The sequence below is a fragment of the Ursus maritimus genome, unplaced genomic scaffold (assembly GCF_017311325.1).
Source record: "Ursus maritimus isolate PB19 unplaced genomic scaffold, ASM1731132v1 scaffold_2, whole genome shotgun sequence".
In the NCBI taxonomy this organism is placed as follows: domain Eukaryota; kingdom Metazoa; phylum Chordata; class Mammalia; order Carnivora; family Ursidae; genus Ursus; species Ursus maritimus.
In genome coordinates this window covers 77,373,031-77,395,913 of record NW_024424452.1, presented here as the reverse complement: position 1 = coordinate 77,395,913, position 22,883 = coordinate 77,373,031, and the positions used below count along the sequence as shown (strand labels likewise).

The window sequence follows — 22,883 nt, the reverse complement described above, 5'->3', positions numbered from 1 at the left end:
AAGCCTGACACTTAGATTCAATTTTTCGTACTGTGAATATTAAACTACATAGCTGGAATGAGTTGCAAGGCCAAGTAGAAGAATGTAGGTGGTGAGGTGGTGAGAAAAGAGACTCTTAATGTCAGCTCATTGATTCGGAAAAATTGGAATAAAGCTCACCTGAATTATTTAACAATTAAAATGATAGAATGTTTTTGAAAGATGTGATTTTGCCCCAGGTCCCCATCCCAATTTCCTGCCTCTTGACCTCCTTCCAGTGATGGCTCAATAGTGGGGATCTACATACAGGGCACGTTACGGATGGCGAGCGTCAGGCCACGGTGCAGGATCAGACACTAGCATCTAAATGCCTGTGCCTCTCTCTTTGGAGTGTGCACTCCCTGAGGATTTGTGGGTGGTGTGCCTGGGGTATGTGCAGCCACAGGTGGATCAGGGAACCTTCCTAGAATATCACTTTCACTCGGTGCCCTTTTAAAGGGAGGAAACTCATTTAACCATTGGGTTATTTGAAATGTTTCATATTAAAACAAGCATATTAGGAAGTAGGGTGACAAATTTGCATGACTTTTTAAGATAAACCAGGAGACTTCAAACCATTTTATTATGGAGAATCACTGAAGTTCTGCCCTGACATCTTTTCCTGCTTTCCTCAGCAATCGGGGCAAATTTGGAAAAGCTTGAGAAGTCCTGGACAGCATGTGTAGAGTGGGAGAGGGGAGGGCTGGTCACATGGGGCCGGGACAGAGTGGAGGTAACTCTGGAACTGGGGGACCTTCAAGCCTAGTTGCTCAAGGGGTCTCTGTCAGGGCCCCTAACAGAGCTCATGGGGCCGGAGCCCAGGGCTGAATGGAGGAGACACTCTGACGGGGCAATAGTGCGCTAAGCAAATGCACAAGTGGGCCAGGGAACAATAAATGATGCCGGGGATGGGCTTCAGGGCCCGTCAGCACCCTCTCTCCCAGTTGTGAAATCACCCCAAATAAATATGCTTTCCAAGGGAAAATGCCATGTTGTGTAAGTGCAGTTTCAGGAGAAGTCCTATGGCCTACCACAGCCCCAACCAGAGTCACCCTAAAAGCCTTCTAATAGAAATTCTGGGCCTGCACTGACATCTGTGGTGGTCAGTGGTGTACAGAGTGTTTGCCAGGGGAAGGAAAGTTGCATTGACCAAACATATGGTTTATGGTTTCTTTTTTTTTTTTTTAAGATTTTATTTATTTATTTGACAGAGATAGAGACAGCCAGCGAGAGAGGGAACACAAGCAGGGGGAGTGGGAAAGGAAGAAGCAGGCTTCCAGCAGAGGAGCCTGATGTGGGGCTCGATCCCATAACACCGGGATCACGCCCTGAGCCGAAGGCAGATGCTTAACCGCTGTGCCACCCAGGCGCCCCAAGATTTATGGTTTCTTGAAAGTAAAAGCAACGTAGTTCTTTCTAAGCAGCCTTCCTAGGGTCATCCTCTCCTCTTTCTTAAAAGGACCCTGTTTCACAGATGGGAAGCCTAACTGGGAGTCAAGGAATTGACTTCACTGACTCCTCATTGTCACTGTCTTTCCCAGGCCCCGTTATTTTAAAAAAATTTTCTCGTTTTTTAGGAGAGAGGTTTCCAGTCATCCTGGAATTGGTCACAAAGTTAACTGGAATTCAACTCACCTGACATTTCTCTTTTCCTGAGGAGCACCTTTGTCGGACTGCTCTTACTGAATTAACACGCTCTCTCTTCACAAGAGGATGTCTGATGGAACAGGGATGTACATGTCTCTCTCGAAGCCCTTAATATAGAAGATCTTTTAGAGGGAATGTTCCGGGTGATAAAATAGGAACTTCTCAATAAGTTTTCTGATCGCATTGAATAGTTAATGTTTTCCTGAAATGCTCATCATCTAGTATTTTACTTTTGAGTTTCTTGTAGAGTTGGAAAGCGGATCCCATTTTAGAAAAGAATACTAATGTTGCTAATGTAACATGAGGAGTCAGGTTAAAGACTGAGCTCACCTCCTGGCCCAAGCGCAGAAGGATGACCTGACAAGGAGGTTCTTTAGAAGGTGCTGGAACACTGAACTGCTGTATTTATTTCACAACTGATGGACTGCTGTAAAAGAGCTCTGATTTTAAGCAGTTACATTATTACTAGAGATGTTCAGAAATTCATCGGGATAATAATACAATTCATGGCCTATCAAACAAAACCAAACAGCTATACCAACTTATGAGAGTAAAAGTTACCAAGAGCATTGTACAATTAATATATTACTGACTGAAGCATATGACCTATAATTTGATACGTTGCTAGCGCCTCCCTAACATTTTCCAGAGAAAAGTTATTCCCTCCCTCCCCGATTTGGTAAATGTTGAAAAATGGGACGATGTTCCACTATCTTAGTTACTGAAAGCAAAGTTTAGGAGAAATTAACAATCTTACATTGCATAATACTGCTTGGTATCATTTTTCAATTTCTTTTTAAAAGTCAAATATTAAGTTCAGTTTTATGGGCTGGTTGTTTATTATTTGGAATCCATTGCCCCTTTTCATTTCAACAAGATTTTGAAAGGATATTCAGTTATCTACTTTCGGGAAAACCAGAATAGAAGCAAGAATAGAAGAAAAGGTGAGAAAGTCAGTCCTAATTATTAGAACCTTCTGGGTACCTAGCGTAACAGGGCAGTATTTCAGCAGGGACTGTGGATCACCAGTGTGTCAGCAAATTCTGGATGTGGCTGCAGATACAGGCACTGGGCCACTGTGACTGAGCCACATAGGCTGCATTTTCCTTTTTTTCATTATAGAAAAATGTTGACACACAATGCTACATTAGTTTCAGGTATACAACACAGTGATTCAATTTCTCTAAACGTTATGCTGTGCTCACCACAAGGGCACCTACCATCTGTCACTACACAACGCTTTTCTATGACGTATTCTACTAAGGGCTTCATTTTTCTTATGGTAACAGCATGTCTGGAAACAGGCCGAGGAGGGCGGGTGCGGCTGCTTGAGGACGTTATCATGGAGCTAGGCTGCAGCCTCTTCCCTCCTCCTTGGCCTGGGACTTGGAGCCTTGGGCTGGCAAAATGACACCTGTGCCTCCAGGCAGCCTACTGGCTTTTCAGTAGGGCAAGGAGTTTTTCTCTTTATGAGGTTCTTGCCTTTTTGTCAGGAATGGACCTCATCCCGGGCCGGCACTGTCAGGCGCTCAAACCTACCACCTTAAGATGAATTTTAACTGGCACCTCACTTTGCCACCCTTAATACAATCTGGGTGTTTCAGTGAAAAATAAGGGGTAAATGCATATTGGGTTAACAACCCCAGTATCTGCTGGACTCCGCATCACAATCATCTGGGTTGTTACCAACAAGAACATCTGGCCACCTGGACAGTCAGTCTCTGGGGGTAGCCCCCGGGCTCTGCAGTTGAACACTCCTCATGTGATTACCTCTGACACCTGAGATGCCCTTATCTCCTCCGCAGTCTTGCGTAGGAGGGACTTCACCACGTATGTGAAAGAACTAGAGGGCACGACTTCATTCCATATATATGTTAGGATGCTTTTGGCCTAAACCCAACTCAAAAAGGCTTAAATCTTAAGGAAATTTACTATTTTATACACTATGGAAGTCAAGAGGTAGGACAGGTTCCTGGTTGGTGGACTCCGAAGATGAAGGAGAATCAGATTTTTCTCTCCACTTCGCTGTTCACCTTTACAGCCTCATTCTGTGGTTCGCCACTCCCGGGGTGTGAGATGCTGCTTCCAGTTGCTGTCAGGAGACTGAATTCTTCTAGCAACTCCAATGACCCTCCATTTGTGTCCTGTTCACAAGAACGGAAATCACTTGCCCATTTCTGAATCAGTTACTGCCAAGAAAGTGGTAATGACCTCATATCTAGTTAGCACACCCTTTAAGCTAAAATTAAAGTTGTATTTCAATTTGCCTTACCCCGAGGGGTGGAGTAGGAGGGAGTAAACCTCTACGTCAGCCAGTTCGCTGCACCCAGTGGCATCTTGACTTGGCCACTTAGACACAGCCGTTCTGGCTCCTTCCCCCTACGCCGAGCATCTCCTCAATGAAGATTCCTACACTTAGGGTGCAGGTTAAAGGTGAGATCAGACTTGTGGCAAGACCACACAGGAGTCACATGCTCACCACTTTGAGAATCTTAGATGCCTGTGTATTCCCGCCAAAGTCCTATGGGCACCTCTCAGACTCATGCTTCTTAGTCACGATGGTCATGTATCAATTCACTTCCAAGTAATAAATCTTTGAATGCATGATGCAATTTATTCTGTTCTCCCATGAAAACTGAAAGCAGCAACTTTCGATAGGGGAGCTCTACTCTCCATGCCCACTAGCGTATTAAAGATGTACTTAGGATCACTTCTACCCTGGAAATGAGTACTTATTATGTAATATTTTATAACTGGAAAAGAATACTTTCACAAAGTCTCATGGCTGCTTGGTGACAGAGCCAGAGCTTGATTTGGGGGGTACATGCCCTCCTTTTCTTTGAGCTTTTTCACTGTCTTTATATTGACATCATGTATATGGATAGAGTAGAGATGGCCAAACAAAACTCCAAGGTTTGGGTGCCTGAGGGAGAGATGGGGGAGAGGTGATAGATTTACTGGGGGAAAAGTTGATGAATTTGATTCTGAATTTGCAAATTCAATGGGACATGTTCCATCGGTCAGTAAAGACCAACACTCAGGTCTGGCTAATTACTGTTGGGAGATTTAGATTTTGAACTGTCACCATGGAAGAAAGTTGAAGCCAGCCTCTCCAAGAGACAAGGACTAGGGGAGTCAAAAAGCCAACAGAAGAGAACAGCAAGGAATCGAATAGCTCGGGAAGTGACAGGGGACTAAGGATCTAGGGATTAGTTAGGACCAGGTATTAGTTCTTTAAGGGCAAAATTTACTGTGACTTGAAGAGACAAGAGCAGGACACCAGTCCTCTTGTCTTTCAGACCACCATTCTTCAGGATATTGGGTAACCTGGGAATTTTCACTCCATTCTCAACCTTCCTGGTGTCACTAGAATTTTACATGTGGAGAATTCAAGGAAACTAAAGACTTAATGACTTGTCTAACACCTGGCATCATGTTTTATATTATTACATGCAAAAAAAATATAAAGGGCTACATGCAAGAGACTATACCAAGTATGGGACACTTCTTTCTAAACCCACGACATTATTAGCATAGTCTAATAAAAGTCTGAGAGAGCATGAGTTCAGAGTAGTTAGTATTTTTTCCCAATAAGCACAGCTGTACTATTCTCCTCAAGATTCATATTCTTAAGTCTAGTAATCCAAGTAAAGTAATAGGAGAGATCTTTACAGCAAGAGTCACAAACTCAAGGACCCAGGGAAGTAACAGGAAGGAGCAAATTGAGCCAGAGTTGTGGTAAAATCACTTGTCAGCTGCTCCTCCATTTTCATTCCATTAAATTTTATGGATCTGCCTGTGGAGAGAAGTACCAATGCCAATTCCAGCAAGCAAACCACTGCCCTGCAGGGCAGGGTCTAAACCAGGGCTTCGAAACGTGACGACAGAATTCTCTGATCCAGTTTTAACAAAGAATTTATTTGCTGATCCCCAAAAAGCCAGAATCAGAAAACAGTCCCACCCCCTCACTGCAAGAAGAGTTCTATAATAAAACGTTTTCCGTCATCTTCTCCTCTCTTCCCGAGGTGTGCCCTTGCTTGCGTCTCTCAGCACAGAGTAGACCACAGACGGAATTACTTTGTTCGAAAGGCACCCGGCAGCCGGTACACCGCCCTGGCACGCAAGTGGAGCCTTCTCCACAGCCTCCCTCTTTTGAGAGAAATTTATTGAAACATTTTCTTTATAAGAAAATATTTAAAGATCTTTCCCCCTGTTCATCCTACTTCAGTTATCTAATGAAAAAGCACAGAACTGAAAGGTTTTTGGCCCCCATTGTGGTCCAAACACTGAACCGTGAAGAACACCTGGATATTCTCAGTTTTGGGGTTATATACTCACCTATCACAGAGGAATCTCAACCTCAAGTTCTGGATTTGATTAGAACAGCTGAAAAGCGGGTAGTCATTCTATGATGGAGCAAAGCAGGCTTTTTCAACCGTACTACCCCACTGATCCCAAATCCCGTAGAGATCCAAGATCTGAGCCTCCCATACGGACTATTTTTCACAGAGTCAGCGGACGAGAATATATGAACTAAGTATATGAACAGAGTTGAATGCTGGTGAAGGCACAGAGGAAAGGATCCCAAGAAATTTTTAGTGCCATTTTCATTTAATAAGCCAGTAGTAGAGCAACCTAAAGACCTTGGCTGCGATCACACCAGGATGTTTTAATGGAACAGTTGCCGGAGAACATGACTGGCAGCCGGCATCGTCCGGCTCACTGAGCTAAGCCAACAGCTCCAGCACCAGCTCCGCGGAGAGACTATGGCTGGGGCGTGTAGCGGAGGTACTTCTTGCCAGATGGGAGCTCTTTGGTGAAGACTCCTTTAGGGAAGAGTTTTTTGGCTTCATCTTCAGGGATGGTGGGAAGAACCATCACGCTATCTCCATCCTATTGAAAGACATTGACAATGGTGAAATCCAATCTTATTAGGGAAGCCTAAAGGCAAGAGTTGACTTTAGAAAAAGCAGCTACAGGTGCTCATGAGAACTCAGTATTGGTTACTCTCTCTCCTCTGAGGAATTCTGTTTTCACAGGCTGATCTTCGACACTTTCATGAGGGAACGATTTCCCTCTCTTAACAAGAAGTACAGTCTTATTTCAAACCCACTGATGGCTTGGCATCACACTTTAAAATGTGAATTCTAAGTCCTTATGGCTGACCTGTGTGAATGAATCCTGCTTCCTCTCTCATCCCTGGCTCCTCACCCCACTTCCTGCTCCTTCTCTTCCAGGAACGCTGGCTTTTCTTCTGTTTCTTGAAACCACCAAGCTCGTTTTCGTTAGCTGTTCCTTCTGCCTGCAGTGCTCTTCGCTCATAAATACGCATGACTTGGTCCCTTGCTTTCTTCGTGTCCTTCCCAAAGGTCCCTTCAGAGAAAGGCCTTCCTTGGCAGCCAATTATAAAAGCAACCCTCCCACCCCTGCATTCCGCACCTCTGCTTGATTATTCTGTCACCCTCATTGTCACCTAACACACAGTAAACCTGCCTACTGTTTGTCTCCACCCACTGGAGTGTAAGCTCTAGGAGGGGAGGCACTTCTATTTGTGTTTATATTTATACTGTTTGCTGCTGTATCCCAGCGCCCTCTGCCCGGGCTCAGTAGACACATGTTCGGGGGATGGATATACAGAATTTAAATGATTTGCCTGTCAGAAAAACAAAACACCACCACCTGGTATTCAGGTTAGGATATTTTAAAAATGCGGCTACATGAAGAAACCCTTGTGATAGCCCTGTCCTACCTTTTGCAGAAATCCTAGAGATTAAAAGTTTATGAACAAGATTCCAAGAATTCTACATGAGTTTAAAAGACTGAAAGAAGCTTAAGAGAAATGAAATGCTCCATGACATTAATACACCACAGCGTTTTATAACCATGACTTAAGTGGCCAATCTAAGTCTAGCTATAAATAAATATTTTGCCATCATTTTGCTAGTTTTGGGAAGGGTTAAAGGTTTTTTAAAAAATTCTTTTATTAAAAGGCATCACTCTGACCAATTAATTTGATCAAATGATCTAAAAGTTAGAAAGCAATATATGAATTTGTATTTTATATAAAAGGTGTTAAAGACCTTGACAATGGCCTCACAGCAAATCTGAAACTCAGCCACAAGGAGAAGTCCAGCCCATGTATGTGCATGCCAGAAAAAGAGCCCAGGAAGCAAAGACCCTGAAGATAGCCATTTAGAGACCAGCCCCTTAAGCCTTGCAGGGAAGGTAAATATCTGCCCTTTTAACACCTTTACCTTCCAATCAACCGGGGTGGCAACCCTCTTTTCTGCCGTTAGCTGGAGAGAGGTAATCACTCTGAGAATCTCATCAAAGTTCCTGCCAGTTGTTGCTGGGTAGAGGATAGACAGCTTCAGTTTCTTATCAGGGCCAAAAACAAACACCTGTAAAGCAAACAAAAGCATAAACAGAATTCTTTAAGTGTTTTTTATACTAAAGCCTCTTTGAAAGCTCTTCAGTCATTAGCAATGTTCAAGGGTGTTAAAATAAAAAGCAAAAACAAACAAAACACCTCCCCGCCCCCCCAAACATCTAGAAGGATACATCAAACTGTTAATCTGGGTGGCTTTTAAGTGATCTCAACACCCAGTGTGGGGCTTGAACTCACAACCCCACGATCAAGAGTCGCATGCTCTACTGACTGAGCGAGCCAGGTGCCCCTCCGCGTTATTTTTCTAAACTTAGAAGGGAATTCTATTGGCTCTGGCTGTCTCAGTACAAAAAACTGATACGCAAATTGAATCCAGGAAAGGCCTCAGGAAGGTACTATGTTCACTAGGGACAGTTATCTTAAAAATATACTAATCGGAGCTGATACTGGTCCTCAAATAGTTGTACATTTTTGCAGATGAGGGACTAAGCTTGCTCTCTAGTGGGTAAGGACAGAACAAATAGAAATTCCAAACCAGGGGCGCCTGGGTGGCACAGCGGTTAAGCGTCTGCCTTTGGCTCAGGGCGTGATCCCGGCGATCTGGGATCGAGCCCCACATCAGGCTCTTCTGCTATGAGCCTGCTTCTTCCTCTCCCACTCCCCCTGCTTGTGTTCCCTCTCTCGCTGGCTGTCTCTATCTCTGTTGAATAAATAAATAAAATCTTAAAAAAAAAAAAAAAAAGAAATTCCAAACCAGAGCTGCCTGATGGAGAAGGGTGTGGCCTACCACTTTGAAGAGAGGGCTGTCAGGAGAGCTGGAGAAAAGATTTCTCACTTCTAGATGACATCTCAGGATAACTACTTATTTTATGCAGATTTCCAAAAGCTGTCAAATTCAGCAACTTAAAAATTTAGCTGAAAGTTTTACTTTGCATTAACAGTACAGGTGATCAGTGAAATTGCCATCAATACAGTTATTTTGTAACTGGGGATATTCCCCTGTTTCCTGGAGTTGGTGCAAGCACTCAATTTGACATAGGGCCTAGCCGGTCATGAGGACTCCTTCATGGATTTCTACGACTCACCACACGTGCTGTCACAGGCATGCCCTTTTCATCCTTCTCTGCTGGGTCCAGCATGCCTAATAGGATGGCAAGGTCCCGATTCTTGTCATCAATGATGGGGAAAGGTAATGTTTCTGTGGGCTCCTGACCGTTGTAAGCATTGATATCCTGAAATGCAGGTGAGAGAGGAAAAAGAAATCTAGACCAAGCACATCTTCTGAATTCAATCTGTTAATGGCTATCAACTTGCAAGACAGGGAAGAGGACCACAGTCATCATTTTCTCTTAAGCAATCTGAATAAGAGAATGAATGAATGAACACTCCTCATCCCAATCAGTCACTGACAGAACAGGAGAGCACAGTATTTACGTTATAACCATAGACCCTTTCCCTGCCCAGTTCTCTCAAAATTTGTCATGCTTTTATTACTTGAAGCAGCAAGAAAGCAGCTTTAAAAGTCGAATACTATAGAGTTAGATCCCAATCCAAGGTACTTTTGGATACCCAACAAGTAAATACCATCAGAAATAATGGGTTCATTAAGTCCATCACATCTAGAAATAATGCCGCATGCAGAGACAATTCTATAGATCTGGCCCCCACCTGCTAAGTACCCTGACCCAGTCATGACACTACTGGAAGGCTATTAAGAAATGGGGGGAAAAAAATCACAAAAGTTAAAGCAAACCCAAGAATAGAGAGTTGAATAGATACTTTAAGGACAAGTAAAAGGTAAAATTTTTATGGGTGAAAAGGCAGAGGTAAATTTACAGTAGGGTGAAATCCACAGAGAAAACAAAGCATTTCAGGTCTGAGCTGAAAGACAATAATGTCCTCTCCTCCCTACCCTGCTCTCTTCCCCTAGTTAAATGCACTATTTTTTTTTTTTAAGACTTTATTTATTTGACAAAGAGAGACACAGTGAGAGGAATACAAGCAGGGGGAGTGGGAGAGGGAGAAGCAGGCTCCCAGCGGAGGAGCCCGATGCGGGGCTTGATCCCAGGACCCTAGGATCACAACCTGAGCCAAAGGCAAATGCAATGAGCCACTCAGTCACTCATGCACTTCTACTTTTCCTATCCTTAGAAGCCTTGGGGAAAAAAACCCAGCTTCCTTATTAGATCAAGCATCGTACAGCACTTAAAGCGGGGTCAGCAGGGTGGATGAGTAAAGGCATGGCTCCTGCCTTCGGAGAAACGTCTTCTTTGGTTCAGACGACTCCCCTGTGGAGTAGCAGCAGATGCAAGCCTACACCGTGTACGTGGCAGACTGTGACTGCTGAGGCATACTGACGTCCCCATTTATAGGTCTGCGGAGGGAGTCGAGACTTCAGGAAAGACTTCAACCTAGGGCCTTGGAGGATTGCTCAGATCTTCACAGGTAAGAGGCCAATATTAATGAAACATGCAGGTAAGTCTGAGCATAAAGAACTGAGAAGAGAGTGAGTCACTTAGCTGTGCAGAGTTTTAGGAAGTAGTGGAAAAGAGGATTTAAAGTTGGAATGAGGTCTGTTTATTATGTGGAGCCCTGAAAGTAAAATGGGTAGATGTCATGGTAGTTACAGAATCTTTAATTTCTCCACAGAGATGAGACAGGGTCAGAGTGGTATCGATGAACTCTGAACTGGGAAACAGCACACTCTGACACGACCCTTAGCTGTATCATCTTCACTTCCCTTCTCTTGTCACTGGCTCCCTATCAAGTCATCACAACTAAAAAATGATCCGTATGACTTCAAGCGAGAGGCGCTCTGAGGTTTCCTATCTAACCAGCTGAATGTCAAGGTCTGGCACTGCTCCTGATGGTTGGGACGTGTCTCCTATTGAATGCAGTCGCAACTGTGAAAATTCGCAAGCAGAAGCTCACCAGCTACGATGAAGCCGGGAGCGCTGCTATGCTTTCCGAGGTCTTATACAACAGGTGATACACTCTTCCTTCGGTGACTTCTCATTTTAATGATCGCTATACCGTAACAATTGTCAACACGGCCACTTGCTCAATGGGCATTCCGTGACATCCACGAACACCAAAGAACCACATACTTTGGCTTTATTCTACCCTGAATCAGGCCAGTGCCTGTCCTCTAGCACCTAGCATCACAAACAGCACCGGTGTGAGGTTCCAACTGCACTACATCATTTCCCAGCAGGACGATCTTGAGCAAGTCCCTCCAACTCTGTGGAAGGAAAAGGTATTCTCATGAGCAAACACGAGGCGCAAACTATACATCTCCCTTAAAGGGCCGCTCCCAGAAACAAACGAGAAACAACCAGTGAGGCCGCTATAGGAACGTAGCCACTATTCACAGCCAGATGTAAGGAATGGAAAAACATTCTAACCCAAGAAAGAGCAATGCCCTTCTCTTTTCTCCTGCACACGGTTCTTCTCATCTCAGACACTGAGAATCAACAAGCATGAAACGGCCAAAGAATGCAGCCCCAGGTGGCCAACTCACAAGTCAGGACCACATCTTTTTTTGTTCTTTTTTTAAAGATTTTATTTATTTATTTGACAGAGAGCGAGAGAGGGAACACAAGCAGGGGGACTAGGATAGGGAGAAGTAGGCTTCTTGCTGAGCAGGGAGCCCAATGCGGGGCTCGATCCCAGGATCCTGGGATCATGACCTGAGCCGAAGGCAGATGCTTAACAACTGAGCCACGCAGGCGTCCCAGGACCACATCTTTTCTTCAGTTGACATGTGGTCCCAGGACCACATCTTTTCTTCAGTTGACATAGTGCATGGTACCTGGTAAGCGGCCCTCCAAGCTTACCTATCAGCGTTATTTAGTGGCACATCGTAGCAAAGTCATCAAAACGCTGAGTTAAGCCTAGACCACCACGTTTATTGCCCAAGTAAATCCTTCTGTTGCAAGTAGGCAAGTCCTTCAGTTCGTGCATTCCACACACACAGACCCACCACCCAGGACGTACTGGGTACCAAGCATTGTTCAGCAGTGCACAGAACGGGAGTCGGCCCCACTGCGCCTCTCCTCCACCGGGTGCAGACAAATGAACAAATGAAACTAGCAATGTGCAGGGCATTTTCTTTTAGAAAGTGACAAGTGCTAAGGAGAAAATTAATCAGAGGGGGCTAGGAGCATGGAGGGGAGTTATAATCTTAGATTAGGAGGCCATGGGAAGGCTTTAATGAGGTGTCATTTGAGTCAAGACCAGAAAGAGGTGAGGGCAAACCCAAAAGACCCCTGGGTAAAGCGTCTGCCAAACAGGATTCTGTATAATTTTAAGGTGGAGTAGACGAGTTTACTGATGAATCAGACATGGATATGCAAAAACGAGAGGAATTAAGGATGACGCCTGGCTTTTTGGCCTGAGCAACTATGAAAATGCAGTGTCCATTAACTAAGACGAGTAAGACCTTGGATTAAGAAAAGGAACCCTGTGTTAGATATACGAGGTGTGAGATGATGGGACAACCCAGGAGAGAGGCTGAATTGGCAATGGTTTTATCAGTCTGGAAGCCAGCAGAGTCTGGCCTACAGATGGAAATTTGGTAATCACAGCATTTAGCTGTAAGTGGATGAGTTCACCAAGGGGAAGGGTGTAGATAAAAAGAGAAGGTGTCCAAGAAATGCGTCAAGGGCAAATTCAGCAGAAATTAGGAGTTGGGAGATGATGGAGCTCAGTCTGAGCATAAGCAGGAACAGCTAGAGATGTGTCTGGAAGCCAAGAGAGGAAAATGTTTCAGAATGTACAGTGATCAGTGGGTTGAAGGCTGCTAGTAGGCCAAAAAACTTTAGGGCTGAGAACCGAGCATTGCATTTAATAAGGTGGAGGTCACAGTGTGGTCTAGGTCAGAGTTTCAGATAATCAGTGAATCTGAGGGGCACCTGGATGGCTCAGTCAGTTAAGCGTCTGCCTACAGCTCAGATCATGATCTCAGGGTCTTGGGATTAAGTCCCGAGTCGGGTTCTCTGCTTGGCTGGAAGTCTGCTTCTTCCTCTCACTCTCCCTCTGTGCCCCCCTACCTCTCAAATAAATCAATAAAATCTTAAAAAAAAAAAAAATCAGTGAATCTGAGGTTACTTGTACCTTTACCTCAAAAAACCAAGCTACTCTAAAAATTAGTAACTCAGGAAACAACAGATGTTGGGAGAAAGGGGAACCTTCCTACACTATTGGTGGGAATGCAAAGTGGTGCAGTCACTCTGGAAAACAGTATGGAGGTTACTCAAAAAGTTAAAAATAGAACTACCCTATGACCCAGCAATTGCACTACTGGGTGTTTACCCAAAGGACACAAAAATAATGATTCAGGGGCGCCTGGGTGGCTCAGTCACTAAGCATCTGCCTTCGGCTCAGGGCGTGATCCCGGCATTATGGGTTCGAGCCCCACATCAGGCTCCTCCGCTGGAAACCTGCTTCTTCCTCTCCCACTCCCCCTGCTTATGTTCCCTCTCTTGCTGGCTATCTCTACCTCTGTCAAATGAATAAATAAAATCTTAAAAAAAAAAAATGATTCAAAGGGGCACACACCACCCCAGTGTTTACAGCAACAATGTCTACAATAGCCAAAATATGGAAAGAGCCCAGATGTCCATTGACAGATGAAGGGATGTGGTGTGTACACACACACACATACACACACACACACACACACACAGAGGAATATTACTCAGCCATCAAAAAGAATGAAATCTTGCCATTTGCAACAATGTGGATAGAACTAGAAGGTTTTATGCTAAGTGAAATAGGTCAGTCAGAGAAAGACAAATACCATATGATTTCACTCACATGTGGAATTTAAGAAACAAAACAGATGAACATAGGGGAAGGGAAGGAAAAAAAAAGTAAGATAAAACAGAGAGGGAAGCAAACCGTAACAGACTCTTAACTATAGGGAACAAACTGAGTGCTGCTGGAGGGGAGAGGGGTGGAAGGATGGGGTAACTGGGTGACTGGCATTAAGGAGGGCACTTGATGTAATGAGCACTGGGTGTTACACCTAACTAATGAAACACTAAATTCTATCCCTGAAATTAATAATACACTATATGTTAATGAAATTGAATTTAAGTAAAAATTAAAAAAACAAAACCAAAACCAAGCTACTCCATATGATTTATTAACTTGATCTATAATTTCAAAGCACATGCCAACTGGTACCATACCTTGCTCCAGGCAAGATGGTCTTCAACACTGTCCACTGAAAGGGCAATCATCTTAACGTTCTTCTTGGCAAATTCTGGTGCCAGCTTTGCAGCTCTGCCAAGCTCCGTGGTACACACAGGGGTAAAATCCCGAGGGTGGGAGAAGAGAATGCCCCATCTGAAAGAAAGCAAAAGGAAGTCACAACTTACTGGAGAGGTTATCACCATCACGTAGGATGAGATATCACAAATCCTAGGTCAAAAATGACTTTCTTTTTTAAATGAATGCTTATGAGGACAATTACTTTTAGATTTTTGTCAAGGAATACTTTCTGATCATCTTACGTCTTACTCCAGAAAAGCCCATGTTTAAAGCTCAATTCAACCAAACATATGAAGTTCCACATGATAAATGTCTTAAAAGACTAATTTAAGGGTGTTGCTTCCTTTAATAACTCTAGGGCCACCCTGACTCTTCTCAGCTCATAAAATCTGTGCTACTCAAACCAACAAGCTTATTGAAATAACTTTCCCCACCCTGCTTACTCACTTCAATTTTTTTTCCTAGGCACAGAGATGGTGACATTCAGCTTCAACAATGGATGTCCCGGATGTGCCCCAATCCGACTGCCTGATTGCAATAATAAGCAGGTTATGTAATCTGAAATTAACAGGCTTCTATCCCCTATTTATATGTAAAATTAAAGTTGACACTTGGCTTCTTTGCAGTGAATGGATATAAAAACTTTTGTAATTCGACTTTCCTGACCTAGCCTGCCAAACAGGACACCCAATCTTTGCACCCTGTGTAAGTTTCACCTGTCTCTTCGTTTGCAGTTTCTTTTCTTCTTGCTTTAGACCAAGTGGGCAGAAAACAGAGCCAACAACAGATTTTTACAACTACAGATTCTTAGGTAAATCCTAGTATCTAAATTATCATAACCTAACGTAAAACTTTACGTATAGATTTTAAGCATATTTCAAGCTAAAAGTCACCAAGAACTTTTGGACTATCATTTCCTTCTCTGTGGCAACAGAAACTACTCTTCTGACTGAAAAGGAAAATTTAACACTTGGCTTTCCACAACCTTTGTTGAGGTATGTTAAACCAGGATCCTAAACTAGTAGCTTACTAAACCTAGCCTAGATGCCAAGCTGACCTCTCAAAGTTTGCAAAGTTTCCTGAAGCACAAAGAACAAAAGCAGAGACAGGGGTTCCTCTTCCTCCCATCTACATCTGCCACTTGGACTCCCAAGGCTTCAGGAAAGGAAACGCCTTCTCACAAAAGGACAGAAGGCCCTATGGCAAGACTGGGAAGAGAGAGGTAATATTTTTAAGATTCTGGAGGATTGTGGTATGTTTACTTTTTTATAAATAGGCAGTAAGAGGGACATACATCTTTTGAAAGAAATAATCTAGGCATGGGTACAATCTAGGCCTTAGAGTCTATGGAAAAGGATTGGCTTAAGGGTCAGATGAGACTTAAGCGAAAGTCTCCAGGAGCTGAGAAAAAAATAAACAGGACCTTTCTTCCTGTGTTGTTACAGGGTTGATGAATGTCAGGTGTGAGACGTATTCTTTCCACTGTATGTCAAGAAGGTTTTGCTGAATCATGCTAAGGAACTGAGTTTAAACCGTTTCACATCCTGCCCCCCTCAGAAGCCAAACTCCAGTTTGCCATGTGGCTAGGAATAGGATAACTCTGAGAATGTCTTACTACGGCCTGCCTTCCCCCTCTAAGTCTCCCTACTGTGCTCTTAAGAGCAGTTCAATTACATTTTCCCATTTTCTTTCTTATTTTCAAAAGACAAAAGGTTTCCTCCTTTAAAGGAAGGGTCCCCACTCACCCCCAGAAAACCCCAGGAAAACATGTTTTGTTTGGTGAAAATGTCAAGTAGCTGCTTCTAGCACATACCTACAAACACAAGGATAAAGCTCATTACATTCACCAAATGCAGGACCCAAACCCCTTAGTTGTTTCCAATTGTCAGAGGTAGGGCAGATACCTCTAATGTCTGAAATTATTTTATTTTTTTTCCTTCACAAAATACCTGGATCAAAAACTGGCATCTGAATTGAGATCACACACAAAATGGAGTTGGGAAAAATTGTATTAGGCAAAATTAATCTGTTACATAAAGAGCTTCTTTCTGGGGTAGGGAAGGGAATACTACCCCATGCCTGACGTGAGGCGGATTTGTTATCCTACTTCTTTATAGATGCAGGTATTTTTCTCATCTTCCTACCCGTGGCTCTCTGAGAAGGTACCACTTTTAATGAACTCAAGATAGGTCTAGGGGCCAATAAACAACAACAAGAAACCCAAAAAAGTAGGGTTAGCTTAAATAGTGACAGCATTTGTAATTATTGCTATAATGTGTCAGTATGTATCTTTAATCTACACAATCTAAGAGTTCTGGTAAGATTTTGTTGTATGGGGGTGAGGGCTATAGATGGGAATGGGAAGGAACATACTCTGAAAATCCCATGGACTTTTAGAGAAATACTAATACCTAGATTATGAGACTGGACACAGTCTGTATTTCTGAGGTCTTTTCCTACCTTTAAGGTCTGAATGTTTTATTTCTCATCTTTTTTTTTCTAGCCTAGTCCTCTCTTTCACAAAGCTTAGTTTTTCCCTTAATCAGTGGCTGGACAATGGATTTAAGGGGTTGTCAGGGGATGTGTATGCCTAAAATCTAAGAATCTCTCCCAGGTTCTCTGTGCAGCCCCGTCTAGTTATTGATTAATCTCATCAACTTCCCTCTCTGTCTATACACACATATACCTGGATGCTGTAATAAAAAGGACACAAATCATGGAGGAATTGTTAAGCCTTACAACCTTTGTAAAGGTTGCAAAACGAACACACAAAAAGCCAGGAACAGACTCATAAATACAAAGAACCAGTGGCTGCCAGAGGGGGTGGGGGTGAAATAGACGAAGGGGAATTAAGAGGTACAGACTTGCAGTTACAGAATATATAAGTCATGGATATAAAAAGTACAGCATGGGGAACACAGTCAATAATGTTGCAATGTATGGTGACAGACGGCGACTACACTCACTGTGATGAGCACTGAGTAATGTACTGAATTGTCTCATTACTCTGCTGTACGCCTGAAACTAATAAACACCGTATGTCAATTATCCTTCAATAATTTAAAAAAAAAAAAAGGAACTACGTGGTGCGGCTGCTGGAACTACGGAACCATAATATAATGACACATCTCTGGAATGTTTCAGATTAAAACTAAGCAACCTGAAAGCTTGCTGAATCAGGAGCTGTAAAATGTAAAAACAGGCCAACACCGATTTACTCCTAGTCATAATGGTATGACTGCCAGGCCAGATTTGGCTATCACCAGCAAGGCCACGTGCGGGAATCAAGGCAGCAGGGGGCAGGAAGCGGTGAGGGCCACACGACAGGGAAACAAAAGGGTCTCCAAAGCGGGGAGGTACAAACATCCAGGCGCCCGCAAGAGCCTGCCGCGGCTAGAAGGCAAGAACCAGCCAGTGCGACGGAGCAACCTCAGAAAGCCCTCCCCTCACAGTGTTGCAAGTTCTGGAATGAAGGACACACCTACATACAGAGTGTTCTCGGTTCCTCCCAGAGCTGTTATCGAATCATATCCCAGCCACTGGGGGAGGCTCTGGACAGCACGTCTTTCAGCCAGTTATTTGGGAGCTGGTGGTTTTAAATTTTACGTTTTGTGTCGAGAAGCCTGCAAATGCCACTGCAGCAAGCAGGACTTCAGATAAAGCGCTGGGCCGTCCCGAGCCTTTAGCCAGCAGAGTGTCCTCAGACTCTGGCCTTAAACACCCACCTTCCCCAGGGAACAAATTCCAGAATCGAGGGAGGGAGGGAGGTGCGACCCTGGGCACGCATCCCGGGACGTGACCGCTGATGCCGCCCGGCCCTTGCCCCCCGCTGGGCCTCGGCTTGACCGCGCTTCTTGGCACCGCTTACGAAACCGAGACAAGCAACCAGCCCTCCGCATTCGCCTCCGGTTCCCGGGCCTGCGGGAACCCGATTTCTTTCCCCTCCCCCTTTCCCGCCGCGGAACTAGCTCAGCCACGCGGGGCCCGCCAGCGGGACGGCGGGGGGGGGGGGCAGAGGCCGGCCCCCAGCAGCGCTCTACCGACGCGGGGCAGGCGCCACTCAGCCACAGGCACGTGCAGGAACCGGTGCGGGGAGGAGGCGGGGGCGAGCAGGAGGCTGAGCAAGAAGGAGGACGGAAGGGAGAAGAAATAAGGAAGGCACCTCCGAGGCCGGGCGTAACCCGAGGGCAGGGCAGGGCTACGAGACGGCCACTTACGAGTCTCCTAGAAAGTCGTGGAAACGGATGCGGCCTATGGTAGTATTGGCCTCGAAGTTGGGAGCCTCGTCCCCGAGAAGGAGACCTCCGGGCATGGCGGCAGCGGTGACGCGGGAAGACGAAGATACGCAGCCGCGACAGCCACCAGCTTGCCGACTCCGGCGGTGTAGCTGCGGGCGGCAGAGTAAGCGCGGCCACGAGGGGCGGGACGCGGGCGGAGTGGGCGGGGCCAGAGGCGGAGACTAGGTGGGCGGGGCCGTGGCGGAGCGAGGGGCGGGGCCGGACTTGGCCGCCCGCGGACTGGACCGCGCCAAAGTCTGCGCGGATGCGAGGGAGGGTCCGACCAGGCCGAGCGAGGGGCGGGCCAACGGTGGGGGACCTCTGGGTACTCGTCTGCTGCGTCCGAGCCTGCCAGGAGCCTGTGGGCACCCGCGTGCGTCTCCACCCACGTGACGTGAGACTCAGTTGACCTCACCCCCTGGAGGCTTGGGGGTGAGCAAGGTTTTATCCTGCAGTGCGGCCGACCTTTGAAAGTGCAAGGAAGCGGAACGCAGTAGAAGGGAACCCCTAAGGCGGGAATCGGTGTGGGGGCTGCCGAATCCGCGGAGATCCTCCTGTACACTCACGCTTTGTCGCCTGACCCCTCCATTTACCCCTCTATAAGTCCGAGCTCTGGAATCCTGACCACCCCAGCCAGCCTAGCCATTATGAACTCTGTATTAGAGGATGTGGCAAGACCCAGACATGTAGAGGACCTTATGTCAGAGGAAGTGGCTTTCATATTGCAGCAAAAATTCCAGCACCTGTGTCATCAGTCACTGCTTGGGGAAATGTGACTAAACTTTTATTTCACTCCCCTCTCCCGTTATTGTGAACCATAAAATATTCAACGCAATTATCCTGAAATCTAGATACACATTTTTTAAAGATTTATTTATTTATTGGGGGGGGGAGGCAGAGGGAGAGGGAATCTGAAGCGGACTCCCTGCTGAGCATGAGCGCCCCCCCCCAGGAGGGACTCTATCCCACAGCCCATGAGATCATGACCTGAGCATAAACCAGGAGATAGTTGCTCACTGGACTGAGCCACCCAGGTGCCCCTGAAATCTGCATATGCATTTTAAAGCATACTTACTGCGATCTGTGTGCAAGTGAACTCTGCCACCCAAGGAACTGGGAAGTTTAGATTCATTTATTTGCTAGGTGCCAAGCATGAGGTAGATAAAATGACTGTTCTCTTGGAGCTTTCTTTCTAGTAGGGGAGACAGGATTAAATAAGAATATATTAGATAGCAGTAAATCCTATTTGGAAAAATAAAAATAAGGTTCTGTGCTTGAGGGTGGCTGGGGTGCTGCTTTGGATTGGATGGTCTGGTTTGGGAGAGCCTTTAGGATAATGTAGGTAAACTACCTAGCACATAGTAAGTGCTCTGGAAATGGTAGCTATTATTTGGATGATGATAATGGCTTATGCAATACGTTTTGCTTTGCCAACTGTGTGCAAGGCACTGTTCCAGGCCTGGTGATGCAGTCAACAGCTACAGTCCCTGCTCTTACAGGGAAGGCAGATGTACGTACAGTTATGATAAAAATACAGAGGAAATGCTGATGGGGGAGCGTGCTAAATGGTTGGGAGTTCAGAAGTGGGAAAATCCTCTGCATGGAGCTCCTTAGACTTAAGGAAGGCACATAAGAGTGTTAAAAGAAGTGACTCACTGTGATTTCAGTTTTCATCATAGTGCTGTGGGGGTGTGTGTGCGTGCACGCACGCTAACCATATTTACTCAGTTCTCCCCCTGAACAAGGATTTACAGTAAGATTACTGGTAACATTTCTAGCAACTCTAGAGAACTCTATAAAGCTACTGTAATTTGATATCTAAACTAATTTGACTCCAAGCTTTGGTTTTAAAAGAGCTATGTCTTAACTCCTTTGGCAGGGGAGGGAGAAAAAGGGGAGGGAAAGGAGGGTAATTTGACTTTAATGCACTATTATTAATGCCATGGAGATAGGATAGAAAACACAGACATACCACAAATACGGAGAATTAATACAGAAATAGACTATTGATTGCTATAAAAAGCATAATTATGGAACTGTCTGTTGTAAATTAAGCAAATATGATAAAATAAGATAAACGCCTGTTAGGATTTGCAGTGCCAGAGACTGCACACTGGGAAGTTTTCTTGCACCTGGCATGCTTATTCACTCTAGCCTCTGCAGCATCTTACATTCTTTTGAATTAGCTGACAACATTTGAAAACAGAACTTTTTACAAAAATATCTGCATTTCTGTCTCCTGGAAAGAGAGGATCTAGCTACACTAGGCCCATGTTGAATGTGGGTGAACAATGGCTGGACAGTAGCCTACTAAGAGGACATATGTTCCCTGTTATTCAGAAGGTCCCTCCCCACAACATACCGACATTCGTGTCTATTGTCATGTTAATCCCACCCTTACACTGTTACTTTTCTTAGAACAGAAGTAGGAGGAAAATGAATCCTATCCTAATGTATCCCTATCTCTGTCAAAATTGTGAAAATGAAAGGTTGACCAAGGGCCATATGTTTCAAGGAGGAATAAGATAGAGCATATTTCTTTGTCAAAGTGAAGAATAGTCCCGTATACTTGCTATGCAAAATTGAGAGAATACCATCTGTCCGGCCTGGCCCTTGTAGGGAATTAGTTTAATAACCTCTGCTACACTGAAGGTACGTGCTCCACGGGCTGAGTCCATTCCAGAGGGAAGAAGTTAGAATTCTTTTTTCTTCTTTTTTTTTTTAGAACAGATTAAAGAAAGACTTCATATTCTTCAGCTCATTCATCCCAGATATTTTTTTACAACCAACCATAAACACAGAGCATCAAAGAGAACAAATACTTGGGAGTGTAGATATTTTTAAACTGACAGCAGAGCCATACCTATAAGAGTCAGGAGAGCTGAGGTAAGCATGACGTTTGCTTATGAAAACTCAGGAGCCCAACCAAGACACAGCTGAGTAAGAGTTGGAGCTACAGAAGTTAGAATTCTTTTCCCAAAATCTAGCAGGAAGTGCCATGGGAAGGAGGGAAGGAGGGCGGGCAAGGAAGGCATTCCTGGGAGAGACGAGAATGTGGCAAAGGGAGACTAGGCTAAGGGAGGGATTTACTTTGCAGAGAGGTTAGAGGCTCTGAAAACAAGGGGAAAAATGTTTTCTGGCAGCTGGCAGGGCTGGGGAGAATCAGAAGTAACTCCTGGGTGACAGGAAAGAAGAGATTGCTGGGATTTTCAGAGGGCTATGACTCCGGTCTGATTGATAGGCTCTTGCTTTACCACTCTGGATAGACTGAACGAAAAGGTGAAAGGCTTGGCAACGGCCATTTGAAAGACCAACGGTGCCTTACTGTCTCTCTCTCTCGTTGTCTCACTAGGTTGTGAACTCCAAAAGGCTTGACCATATTTTACTGATAAATATTTGTGACCCATTAGACATGGGGGGCATGGAGCTAGGTTACACGAAGTGTTGGAGAAGCAGTTAGTTACCTTCTGCAGCCGCAACAGCAAAGTTTGTCTGCCTGCAGCTGGGAATAAAGAGCAGTGTGTCCCTAGCAATAACTGTAGCTAGGGAAAAGTTCTTATGCGTGTGGGAGGAGATATATAAAACCTGAAATTAATGTTAGGAAGGTGGAATTCGGTTTTTAAAAGCAATTCTTATAAGGTTTCTTGTTAAATCTGGTTGTCTTTTCAGAAATAAAAATAGAAAGAAGGCTGGTGCACAGGAAAGGTGTGCTGATCAGGACAGTGCCGCCCCCCTGCCCGCATGAGGGGGCTGCTCATCGCTCCACTGCTCTTCCCCGTCTTGTGTAATGCCGTCACTCCTCCCTATTGTAGCTACTACAGGACGTCTGCAATCTGGAAGGAAACCAATGTGGGAGTGAAAATGAAGAGACAACAGCTGTTAAAATGCTAGAATGATGAATAATAACTCAGCAGGGCTCTGGAGTCATAAATTCTGACACTTATTTTCCCAAATAAAGCACCCTGAAAATTGACTGTTTACCCTGAAAGAGACTGCTTACGAAGTTTCACAAATAGTGATTTTCCGGGGGGGGGGGGGGTTGTTCGTAAGTGGTTAAGGATTAGATTTAGAGACATCCCATAATAACTGGGTAACTAAAGACCACAGGCCAACTTAGAATTGTTTGAGGGGTGGTGAGGTAAGTGAACCAGCTCTTGTATCTGCTTTTAGTTAAGCCTAAGAGGCCCCAGGTTTATTTATTACTGTTACAGAGTGGGCAGTGAATATAAATTTGTGAAGTTCCATATCTGTAAAAACACAGAAACTGTCAGAGAAAG

The 22,883-nt window shown here is 44.8% G+C and overlaps 1 protein-coding gene and 1 long non-coding RNA gene across 2 annotated transcripts; one reads left to right on the top strand and one right to left on the bottom strand.

The window, feature by feature from the left end:
• Nucleotides 1-6,263: 6,263 nt before the first annotated feature.
• PRDX6 (peroxiredoxin 6) lies at nt 6,264-18,760 on the bottom strand. Its single transcript, XM_008696435.2, has 5 exons — nt 18,547-18,760; nt 14,248-14,404; nt 9,139-9,285; nt 7,920-8,066; nt 6,264-6,558 (listed from the first exon to the last, which is right to left on the bottom strand). The coding sequence occupies exons 1-5, from the start codon at nt 18,639-18,641 to the stop codon at nt 6,430-6,432; spliced, it is 675 nt and encodes a 224-aa protein (XP_008694657.1). The 5' UTR covers nt 18,642-18,760; the 3' UTR covers nt 6,264-6,429.
• On the top strand, nt 18,601-22,579 carry LOC103668162. Its single transcript, XR_005836371.1, has 2 exons — nt 18,601-18,730; nt 22,276-22,579. It is a non-coding gene; the product is annotated as an uncharacterized LOC103668162 (long non-coding RNA).
• Nucleotides 22,580-22,883: the final 304 nt, after the last annotated feature.

Excerpts from the sequence above, each read along its gene's own strand:
- PRDX6 (XM_008696435.2), bottom strand. The coding sequence starts at position 18,641 with ATGCCCGGAGGTCTCCTTCTCGGGGACGAGGCTCCCAACTTCGAGGCC. Across the intron at positions 9,286-14,247 it reads ACCATCTTGCCTGGAGCAAG|GATATCAATGCTTACAACGG; the intron begins GTATGGTACCAG and ends CCTGCATTTCAG. Across the intron at positions 6,559-7,919 it reads CCACCCCGGTTGATTGGAAG|GATGGAGATAGCGTGATGGT; the intron begins GTAAAGGTGTTA and ends GTCTTTCAATAG.